Raw genomic sequence first — 12,046 nt, forward strand, 5'->3', positions numbered from 1 at the left:
ATCCTTTCTAAGACGAGGGGCCCAAAACTGTTCACAATACTCAAGGTGAAGCCTCACCAGTGCCTCATGAAGCCTCAACATCACATCCCTGCTCTTGTATTCTCGACCTCTTGAAATGAATGCTAACATTGCATTTGCCTTCATCGCCACCAACTCGACCTGCAAGTTAACCTTCAGGGTGTTCTGCACAAGGACTCCGAAGTCTGCCTGTATCTCAGATTCCTGGATTTTCTCCCCGTTTAGAAAATAGTCCACACATTTATTTCTACTACCAAAGTGGGCATTATCATGCATTTCCCAACATTATATTTCATTTGCCAATTTCTTGCCCTTTCTCTAAATCTGTCTAAGTCGTTCTGCATCCTACCCGTTTCCTCAACACTACCTGCCCCTCCACCAGTCTTCATATCATCTGCAAACTTGGCAACAAGGCTCTATTCCATCATTTAAATCATTAATATACAGCATAAAAAGACGTTGTTTCAACACCGACCCCGCGGAACAGAACTAGTCACTGGCAGCCGAAGAGAAAAGGATCATTTTATTCCCAGTCACACCCCTTAACGTGATACCGACACACCGCTCACTGTAGCACTGACAGACGATTCACCGTGACAATGACATCCCCTTCACGACCTCTCTCAGTGTTACAGATCCGTCAGTCTCTGATCGCCTCCGATCAAAAGTACCAGAGACTTCTGGAAGAATATCAGGAGATGAACAGGACCCAGCGCCAACGCCGACTGCAAAACGACGAGCTGAACTCAACCCTTGAATACAGGACAAACGAGAATTCACGCCTGGATCTCTCCCTGAGGACCTGTCTCAAGAATGTCTCCGTCCTCGAAAGCAAGTTACTTGTTCTCGAAAGCAACCACTCCACCCTTGAAAACAAGGTGTTAGTCCTGGAAAGCAACCTCTCCGTCCTGAGCAGCAATCTCTCTGATCAGCGCCAAATGCAAATCCATCTCCTTGACAACTTCAGACACCTCGAAATGAAGTACGGAACTCTCAACGAAACCAAGGCTGAAATCTGCCAACTGCTGTCCAGTAGAAAGGGTGAGATAACATCCACACTTCCCACGCTACTAATCACAAGGCAGAGATGGGAGGGCAGGCTGTAGTCTGGGGCTGATATCGGGACTGTACGATGAGACGTGCGGCGATTCCCGGCAAGTGCGTGAACGGACGGTGTAGCGCAAGCGACACCTAGTGTCTGATCCCGGCAAGTGCGTGAATGGACGGTGTAGCGGGAGCGACACCTAGTGCCTGAATGCGGGCAGTGCGTGAAGGGACGGTGTGACGGGAGCGACACCTAGTGTCTGGACCCGGGAGTGCAATGTTATCGCTGCACAGGAGGAGCTTCACTCTGCGTTCGATAGGACGAGGGGAGAAGCTCTGATCTCTGAATATGAGTGGCGTAATAGTGTGGAGGGAGATTCACTCAGTGTCTGACCCCGGGAGTGTGTGATGGGACGGTGTGGAGGGAGATTCACTCTGTGTCTGACCCCGGGAGTGTGTGATGGGACGGTGCGGAGGGAGATTCACTCTGTGTCTGACTCTGGGAGTCCGTGATCGGACAGTGTGGAGGGAGATTCACTCTGTGTCTGACCCCGGGAGTGTGTGATGGGACGATGTGGAGGGAGATTCCCTCTGTGTCTGACCCCGGGAGTGTGTGATGGGACGGTGTGGAGGGAGATTCACTCTGTGTCTGGCCCCGGGAGTGTGTGATGGGACGGTGTGAAGGGAGATTCACTCTGTGTCTGACCCCGGGAGTGTGTGATGGGACGGTGTGGAGGGAGATTCACTCAGTGTCTGACCCCGGGAGTGTGTGATGGGACGGTGTGGAGGGAGATTCACTATGTGTCAGACCCCGGGAGTGTGTGATGGGACGGTGTGGAGGGAGATTCACTATGTGTCTGACCCCGGGAGTGTGTGATGGGACGATGTGGAGGGAGATTCCCTCTGTGTCTGACCCCGGGAGTGTGTGATGGGACGGTGCAGAGGGAAACATAGAAACATAGAAAATAGGTGCAGGAATAGGCCATTCGGCCCTTCGAGCCTGCACCGGCATTCAGTACGATCACGGCTGATCATCCAACTCAGAACCCTGTACTTGCCTTCCCTCCATACCCCCTGATCCCTTTAGCCTCAAGGGCCATATCTAACTCCCTGCAATGAACTGGCCTCAACTGTTTCTTGTGACAGAGAATTCCACAGATTCACCACTCTCTGTGTGAAGAAGTTTTTCCTCATCTCGGTGCTAAAAGGCTTCCCCTTTATCCTCAAACTGTGACCCCTCGTTCTGGACTTCCCCAACATCGGGAACAATCTTCCTGCATCTAGCCTTTCCAATCCCTTTAGGATTTTATACTTTTCAATAAAATTCCCCCCTCAATCTTCTAAATTCCAACGAGTATAAGCCCAGTCAATCCAGTCTTTCATCATATGAAAGTCCTGCCATCCCAGGAATCAATCTGGTGAACCTTCTTTGAACTCCCTCTATGGCAAGAATGTCTTTCCTCAGATTAGGGGACCAAAACTGCACACAATACTCCAGGTGTGGTCTCACCAAGGTCTTGTACAACTGCAGTAGTACCTTCCTGCTCCTGTACTCGAATCCTCTTGTTATAAATGCCAGCATACCATTCGCCTTTTTCACCGCCTGCTGTACCTGCATGCCCACTTTCAATGACTGGTGTATAATGACACCCAGGTCTCATTGCACCTCCCCTTTTCCTAATCGGCCACCATTCAGATAATAATCTGTTTTCCTATTTTTGCCACTAAAGTCGATAACCTCACATTTATGCACGTTAAGTTGCAACTGACATGAATTTGCCCACTCACCTAACCTATCCAAGTCACCCTGCATCCTCTTAGCATCCTCCTCACAGCTAACACTGCCGCCCAGCTTCGTGTCTCATCCGCAAACTTGGAGATGCTGCATTTAATTCCCTCATCCAAGTCATTAATTATATTGTAAACAACTGGGGTCCCAGTACTGAGCCTTGCGGTACCCCACTAGTCACCGCCTGCCATTCTGAAAAGGTCCCGTTTATTCCCACTCTTTGTTTCCTGTCTGCCAACCAATTCTCTATCCACATCAATACCTTATCCCCAATACCATGTGCTTTAAGTTTGCACACTAATCTCCTGTGTGGGACCTTGTCAAAAGGCTTTTGAAAATCCAAATATAACACATCCACTGGTTCTCCCCTATCCACTCTACTAGTTACATCCTCAAAAAATTCTATGTGAGGCTAACTGGTCAATAATTCCCTTTGTCCTCCTCTGCTGGACTCTGAATTTCTTCCAGTCCTCAGGTGTACCACTTTTATGTGAGCCACATAAATAATCTTCCGGAAATAGTAGGGGACAGAAGGTCCAGTGAGATGGAGGAACTGAGCGAAATACATGTTAGTAGGGAAGTGGTGTTAGGTAAATTGAAGGGGTTAAAGGCAGATAAATCCCCAGGGCCAGATGGTCTGCATCCCAGAGTGCTTAAGGAAGTAGCCCAAGTAATAGTGGATACATTAGTGATAATTTTTCAAAACTCGTTAGATTCTGGACTAGTTCCTGAGGATTGGAGGGTGCCTAATGTAACCCCACTTTTTAAAAAAGGAAGGAGAGAGAAACCGGGGAATTATAGACCGGTTAGCCTAACATCGGTGGTGGGGAAAATCCTAGAGTCAGTTATCAAAGATGTGATAACAGCACATTTGGAAAGTGGTGAAATCATCGGACAAAGTCAGCATTGATTTGTGAAAGGAAAATCATGTCTGACGAATCTCATAGAATTTTTTGAGGATATAACTAGTAGAGTGGATAGGGGAGAACCAGTGGATGTGTTATATTTGGATTTTCAAAAGGCTTTTGACAAGGTCCCACACAGGAGATTAGTGTGCAAACTTAAAGCACACGGTATTGGGGGTAAGGTATTGATGTGGATAGAGAATTGGTTAGCAGACAGGAAGCAAAGAGTGGGAATAAACGGGACCTTTTCAGAATGGCAGGCAGTAACTAGTGGGGTACCGCAAGGCTCAGTGCTGGGACCCCAGCTGTTTACAATCTATATTAATGACTTAGACGAGGGAATTAAATGCAGCATCTCCAAGTTTGCGGATGACACGAAGCTGGGCGGCAGTGTTAGCTGTGAGGAGGATGCTGAGAGGATGCAGGGTGACTTGGATAGGTTAGGTGAGTGGGCAAATTCATGGCAGATGCAATTTGGTGGAGGGAGTCTGACCCCGGTAATTTGTGTGATGGGTCGGTGTGTATCTGACTTCCGGCAGTTGTATTGTACGATACGGAGAAGTATTCACTGTTCCTTGTTCCTGATTTCCAGAAGAACCGTGTTTCCTGGACTGGATGAAAATTGAAGACAGCTGTTATTTCATATCGAAGTTTAAAAAATCTTATGATGAAGCGAAAGAATATTGTTCGAAGTTTAATTCAAAGCTTCTTGAAATAAATTCAGAAGAGGAAGAGGTATGTGTCAATTCGACAGAAGATATATCGACACCAGAGTGAATCTCCCTCCACACCGTCCCATCACACACTCCCGGGGTCAGACACAGAGTGAATCTCCCTCCGCACCGTCCCATCACACACTCCCGGGGTCAGACACTGAGTGAATCTCCCTCCGCACCGTCCCATCACACACTCCCGGGGTCAGACACGGGGTGAATCTCCCTCCACACCGTCCCATCACACACTCCCGGGTCAGACACAGAGTGAATCTACCTCCACACCGTCCCATCACACTCCCCCCCCACCCCAGGTCAGACACAGAGTGAATCTCCCTCCACACCGTCCCATCACACACTCCCGGGGTCAGACACAGAGTGAATATCCCTCAACACCGACCCATCACACACTCCCGGGGTCAGACACAGAGTGAATCTCCCTCCACACCGTCCCATCCCACACTCCCGGGGTCAGAGACAGAGTGAATCTCCCTCCGCACCGTCCTATCACACACTCCCGGGGTCAGACACAGAGTGAATCTCCCTCCGCACCATCCCATCACTCACTCCCGGGGTCAGACACAGAGTGAATCTCCCTCCGCACCGTCCCATCACACACTCCCGGGGTCAGACACGGGGTGAATCTCCCTCCACACCGTCCCATCACACACTCCCGGGGTCAGACACAGAGTGAATCTCCCTCCACACCGTCCCATCACACCCCCCCCCCCACCCCAGGTCAGACACAGAGTGAATCTCCCTCCACACCGTCCCATCAGACACTCCCGGGGTCAGACACAGAGTGAATCTCCCTCCACACCGACCCATCACACACTCCCGGGGTCAGACGCAGAATGAATCTCCCTCTCCACCGTCCCATCACACACTCCCGGGGTCAGACGCAGACTGAATCTCCCTCCGCACCGTCCCATCACACACTCCCGGGGTCAGACGCAGAGTGAATCTCCCTCCGCACCATCCCATCACTCACTCCCGGGGTCAGACACAGAGTGAATCTCCCTCCGCACCGTCCCATCACACACTCCCGGGGTCAGACACAGAGTGAATCTCCCTCCACACCCCCCCCACCCCAGGTCAGACACAGAGTGAATCTCCCTCCACACCGTCCCATCAGACACTCCCGGGGTCAGACACAGAGTGAATCTCCCTCCACACCGACCCATCACACACTCCCGGGGTCAGACGCAGAATGAATCTCCCTCTCCACCGTCCCATCACACACTCCCGGGGTGAGACGCAGAGTGAATCTCCCTCCGCACCGTCCCATCACACACTCCCGGGGTCAGACGCAGAGTGAATCTCCCTCCGCACCGTCCCATCACACACTCCCGGGGTCAGACGAGAGTGAATCTCCCTCCGCACCGTCCCATCACCCACTCCCGGGGTCAGACACAGAGTGAATCTCCCTCCGCACCATCCCATCACTCACTCCCGGGGTCAGACACAGAGTGAATCTCCCTCCGCACCGTCCCATCACACACTCCCGGGGTCAGACACGGGGTGAATCTCCCTCCACACCGTCCCATCACACACTCCCGGGGTCAGACACAGAGTGAATCTCCCTCCACACCGTCCCATCACACACCCCCCCCACCCCAGGTCAGACACAGAGTGAATCTCCCTCCACACCGTCCCATCAGACACTCCCGGGGTCAGACACAGAGTGAATCTCCCTCCGCACCGTCCCATCACACACTCCCGGGGTCAGACGAGAGTGAATCTCCCTCCGCACCGTCCCATCACCCACTCCCGGGGTCAGACACAGAGTGAATCTCCCTCCGCACCGTCCCATCACACACTCCCGGGGTCAGACACAGAGTGAATCTCCCTCCGCACCGTCCTATCACACACTCCCGGGGTCAGACACAGAGTGAATCTCCCTCAGCACCATCCCATCACTCACTCCCGGGGTCAGACACAGAGTGAATCTCCCTCCGCACCGTCCCATCACACACTCCCGGGGTCAGACACAGAGTGAATCTCCCTCCACACCGTCCCATCACACACTCCCGGGGTCAGACACAGAGTGAATCTCCCTCCACACCGTCCCATCAGACACTCCCGGGGTCAGACACAGAGTGAATCTCCCTCCACACCGACCCATCACACACTCCCGGGGTCAGACGCAGAATGAATCTCCCTCTCCACCGTCCCATCACACACTCCCGGGGTCAGACGCAGAGTGAATCTCCCTCCGCACCGTCCCATCACACACTCCCGGGGTCAGACGCAGAGTGAATCTCCCTCCGCACCATCCCATCACTCACTCCCGGGGTCAGACACAGAGTGAATCTCCCTCCGCACCGTCCCATCACACACTCCCGGGGTCAGACACAGAGTGAATCTCCCTCCACACCCCCCCCACCCCAGGTCAGACACAGAGTGAATCTCCCTCCACACCGTCCCATCAGACACTCCCGGGGTCAGACACAGAGTGAATCTCCCTCCACACCGACCCATCACACACTCCCGGGGTCAGACGCAGAATGAATCTCCCTCTCCACCGTCCCATCACACACTCCCGGGGTGAGACGCAGAGTGAATCTCCCTCCGCACCGTCCCATCACACACTCCCGGGGTCAGACGCAGAGTGAATCTCCCTCCGCACCGTCCCATCACACACTCCCGGGGTCAGACGCAGAGTGAATCTCCCTCCGCACCGTCCCATCACGCACTCCCGGGGTCAGACACAGAGTGATGCTCTTTAAGCTGTGCTTTCATTAATGATAGCAATTTAATTTCTCAGGACCTTATTGACAGATCTGACTATGACCGGAACAAATTATACTGGATTGGAAAATGCAAATTCGGGTGAGATTTGGGGATCATAGCGGGTTTTGCAGAGAGATTGTGCAATGGGACTATTTTGGGGACTGACATGGGCTGTGAGAATGGAATGGGCAGGGTTTGTGGAGAGTGTGTTGAAGTGTGTGTATTTTCAGGACTGACACAAGTCTGTGGGGAGATAATTTGTCACTAAGAGTAGTTTGAACATAGAAGATAGGATAGTACAGCACAGTACAGGCCCTTCGGCCCACAATGTTGTGCCAACCCTCAAACCCTGTCCCCCATATAACCCCCGCACATTAAATTCCTCCATATAGCTGTCTAGTAAACTTCACTAGTGTATCTGCCTCCACCACTGACTCAGGCAGTGCATTCTACACACCAACCACTCTGAGTAAAAATCCTTCCTCTAATATCCCCCTTCAACTTCCCACCCCTTACCTTAAAGCCATGTCCTCTTGTATTGAGCAGTGGTGCCCTGGGGAAGAGGCGCTGGCTAGCCACTCTATCTATTCCTCTTATTATCTTGTACACCTCTATCATGTCTCCTCTCATCCTCCTCCTCTCCAAAGAGTAAAGCCGTAGCTCCCTTAATCTCTGATCATAATGCATACTCTCTAAACCAGGCAGCATCCTGGTAAATCTCCTCTGGACCTTTTCCAATGGATGGACACTGTGGGGAGGGAGTAGGACACAAAGATGTATGCGGAGAGATTGGGCAATTGGATTAGTTTGGGAACTGACATGGGTTGTTGTTAGATTGCACAGTTGGTTTAATTTGTGACACGATACGGGTCCTGTGCACAGCGTGGGAAGTGGGTGTCCTTTTCTGACTGAACCAGGTCTGTAATCAGAAGTTTGGCTAGTGGGGTTACTTTGTGGACTGGCGCGGAGCCATGGGGAGAGAGTGGGGCTGTGCCTGTATTTTGGGGTCCGACACGGGCCTGTGGGGAGAAAGCGGGATCATGGGGTTATTTTGGGGGCTGACACCGATCGGTGAGGAGAGGGTGGGTCAGTGGGAATATTATTGGGACTGAAACAGGTATGCGGGGAGAGTGTGGGGCAAGCAATTAATTTGGGTCTGACACAAGGCTGCAAGGAGAGAGTGGGATGTAGGAGTATTCTAAAGACTGACACGTGACTGTGCTGGGTAAGTGGGGTAGTTGGAGATTTTGGAGTCTGCTACAAGTCAATGGTGAGGGAGGGCATCAGTGATTTTGGGGGCTGACACAGCTGTCTGCTGGAGTTGTCATTTTGAAACTCTTTTCCCCTCCTTGACAGAGAAGTGTCCTCTAATGTCGTGTACGAGGAGAAAGCCGGAAAGTTCAAATGCAGGAAATGTCAATGGTACAATGCGTTTTACCCTTGCAGTCAGAAACAACACCATTTCATCTGCGAGAAGTCTGCCTGTTGGTGTCCAGATAGTTCTGAAAAGATCCAGGCTATGTGTCAACAGCCCGAGGGGCCGACTTGATTCAAATGACAACACACTCTTTCTGCCCATCTCTCTCTCCGACTGTCACTAACCATCTCCTCTGCCCCTCGCACCTACTGTATTCTCCTCTCTCCTCCTATCGCTCTCTTACTCGCCATCTCAATTTCTCTTCACCCTCGTTCCTCCAAACACTTTCCCTCTCATCCTCCTCCCTTCCCACCTTTCCTATTCCATCCCATGTCCCTTCCGCTTGCTTTCTTGCCTCCCTCTCCACAACTCCTCCAACTTCTAATCACAATCTCTCTTCCCATTCCCTACTCCCTCTCTACCCCGCTCTCCGCATCCCCCTCTTCCTCTTATCTAACTCCTCTCGCTTTCCCTCTTCTCTCTTCAGCCGCTTTCACCTGAATCATGTTCGCTGTTGTTCACGATACCCCAGCCCTGGGGGAATAGAGTGCACGTGTTCGCCTTATCCGTGCCCGTCGTGGTTTTATACGCCTCTGTGTGGTCACAGAATAAATCCTCAAAATTCCTGACCTCGCTCCATATCCCAGTCCCACGAGTCCCGGCAAGTTCCTCGCAAATCTGCCCCTGAACTGTTCCTGCTCAGCAGCATCTTTCCTACAGCAGGGCGACCGAAACCGAACACCGTGCTCCCAGTGCGGCCTCGCCGACGTCTCGTACAACTGGGACGTGACCTCCCGGCTCCCGTACTCAGTGTCCTGACTGATGAAGACCAGCGTGTTAAATGTCTTGTATCAGACGTTTTCCACTATAATCTCTGGCAGTTTTATTATCTGTGATTTATACAAACTGAATTTGTTCTTTTGCACTATCAATAAATTGAAAAAAATGTAAAATTAATGTAAATTACAAAAAAAATGCAAAAATGTCGGGTTGGCACTCATACATTCAGAAATCGGATGATGGAGTGTAGGAAGGTGTTCCTGACTCGTTGAGTTTTCAGACTCCTGGGCCTCTTCCCCGATGGTAGGAATGGACAGGGAGCTTATCCTGGCGGGTGAAGGGCCTCAGTGATGGATGCTGCCTTCTCCGGGGCTTCGCATCTTGAAGATGTCCTCGATGCTGGGGAGGGCCGTGACCGTGATGGACCTGGTTGACTCCACACCTCTGTGCAGCCTCTGGTGGCCATGTGCCTTGCAAACTCCAGACCAGGTGCGAAAAGTCAGAATGCTCCCAGCGTTCATCTGCAGAAATCTGCGAGTCTTCAATGAAAGACCGACTATTCCCAATCTCCCGATGTTGTAATCCCTTCTGAAACGAGAGAGCTATGGATGGTGGTGAAGGAAAGTGCAGGGTTAGGTCTAGAATACACACAAACGCAGACTAGAAATAAACAAGGCAACAGTGTGGAAAGCCAAAGATAAAATCACAAACTGTATTACTAGCAATGGATCTCCTACGGTTGAGCACTGAGTGCTCAGCGCGAGGCTTTTAACTGCATACATTCCGTGCAGGAGGGTCACAGGCAGTAATTGGCATCCTGTGTCCGAAAGTGAAAGTGACAGCAAACTACTCTCCGGGAAATGGTACTGCCGAAACCTGGACGCCGGCCCCTGTTCCGTCGGGAACATGAAACCTTCTTCGTGTTTGCATGAATGTGTTGGGCCCAGTGTAGATCATCTGGGATGCTGACAGCCAGGAATTTGAATTTTGACAGGGAGAAAGTAAAGTCTGAGGCAGCACTATTCCAGTGGAGTAGGGGAAATTACAGTGGTACGAGAGAGGAGTTGGCCGAGGTAAATTGGAAGGAGATGTTGGCACGGATGTCTTTTCTGGGAAAAATGACTAAGGTGCAGGACATGTGTTTTCAAGTAGTAAAATAGCACAACTGTGGCTGACAAGGGAATTCAAAACCATTGTAAAAGCAAAAGAGCAAACAATAAAGCAAAAATTAATGGGAAGTTAGAGGACCGGGAAGTTTTTTTAAAAAAGCCTCAGAAAGCAACTAAAAAAAAACATTAGAAGGAAAAAGATGAAATATGAAAGCAAGCTACAAACAACATCAAAGTGGATAGTAAAAACTTTTTTCAAGTATGCTAAGAATAAAGGAGAAATGAGAGTGGATATGGTACCGCTAGAAAATGAGGCAGGAGAAATAATAACAGAGGAAAAGGAGATGGCTGATGAGCTAAATGAGTATTTTGCATCAGTCTTCACTGTGGAAGACACCAGCAGTGTGCCTGATGTTGTAGTGTGTGAGGGAAGAGAAGTGGCACAGTTACCATCACAAGGGAGAAGATGCCCAAAAATCAGAAAGACCTAAAGATACATTAGTCACCAGGACGGGAGACAAGCCGGGGAGAACCTACCTGCAAAAGGGGAAAGGTTGACCGCTGATTCATTCATCTTTGGGGACTCACCGGTGCTGGCGGTTTGGAGAGGAGATTGATGGAGAAGATGTTGAAACTGGAAGCTGTCTTCTTTACTGACGTGTTTGATGTGAGTTGTTCCAAGAGCGCTCGCCGCACTATTCCCATACGAGTGGGAAAGTGTATGGTCGGCACTTTGGTATAAGAAATAAACGGGCAAACGATTATTTAGATGGGGAGAAGTTTCAACATGCTGGAGATGCAAAGGGATTTGGGATTTCTTGTGCAAGATACCCTAGTCAGAGGGGGGAAAGCGAAGGTGAGCAGACAGGTAGTGCAGAGCACAACTGTAGCCATTCCCCTGAATAAAAAATTTACCATCCTGGATACTGTTGGCAGGGACGACCGACCAGGTGTGAGCCACGGTGGCAGGGCCTCCGGCACTGAGTCTGACCCGGTGGTGCAGAAGGGTGGGATGGAGAAGAGGAGAGCTGTTGTCTTTGGAGACTCTATAGTCAGGGGAGCAGACAGGAGATTTTGTGGATGTGAGAAGGACACCCGCATGGTTTGTTGCTTCCTGGGTGCCAGGGTCCGGGATGTCTCTGACCGGGTGCACGACATCCTGGTACGAGAGGGAAAGCAACCAGAAGTCGTGATACATGTTGGGATCAACAACATAGGCAGGAAGAGGGATGAGGTCCTGAAGTGTGAGTTTCGGGAATTAGGCAGAAGGCTGAAGAACAGGACCTCAAGGGTGGCGTTCTCAGGATTGCTGCCAGTGCTACGTGACAGAGATGGTAAGAATTGGAGGAGATGGCAGTTGAATGCGTGGCTGAGGAGTTCGTGCAGGGAGCAGGGTTTTAGATTTTTGGATCATTGGGATCTCTTCTGGGGAAGGTGGGACCTGTACAGATTGGATGGGTTGCACCTGAACTCGAAGGGGAGCAATATCCTTGCAGGTAGGTTTGCTAGCATGGTTCGGGAGGATTTAAACTAATTTG

At 50.9% G+C, this 12,046-nt stretch overlaps 1 protein-coding gene across 6 annotated transcripts in view; it reads left to right on the top strand.

The window, feature by feature from the left end:
• LOC140207218 (uncharacterized) overlaps positions 1 to 9,545 on the top strand; it is a 52,046-nt gene extending 42,501 nt beyond the window's left edge. For all 6 annotated transcript variants that reach the window (XM_072275618.1, XM_072275617.1, XM_072275619.1 and 3 more), the window contains 4 exons: positions 646 to 1,059; positions 4,349 to 4,491; positions 7,237 to 7,301; positions 8,559 to 9,545. In XM_072275618.1, the coding sequence (XP_072131719.1) occupies positions 646 to 1,059; positions 4,349 to 4,491; positions 7,237 to 7,301; positions 8,559 to 8,751 (815 nt within the window). In that variant the 3' untranslated portion in view covers positions 8,752 to 9,545. The remainder of the gene's footprint in view (positions 1 to 645; positions 1,060 to 4,348; positions 4,492 to 7,236; positions 7,302 to 8,558) is intronic.
• Positions 9,546 to 12,046: the final 2,501 nt, after the last annotated feature.

The sequence above is a fragment of the Mobula birostris genome, chromosome 13, assembly GCF_030028105.1.
Source record: "Mobula birostris isolate sMobBir1 chromosome 13, sMobBir1.hap1, whole genome shotgun sequence".
Classification (NCBI taxonomy): Eukaryota; Metazoa; Chordata; class Chondrichthyes; order Myliobatiformes; family Myliobatidae; genus Mobula; species Mobula birostris.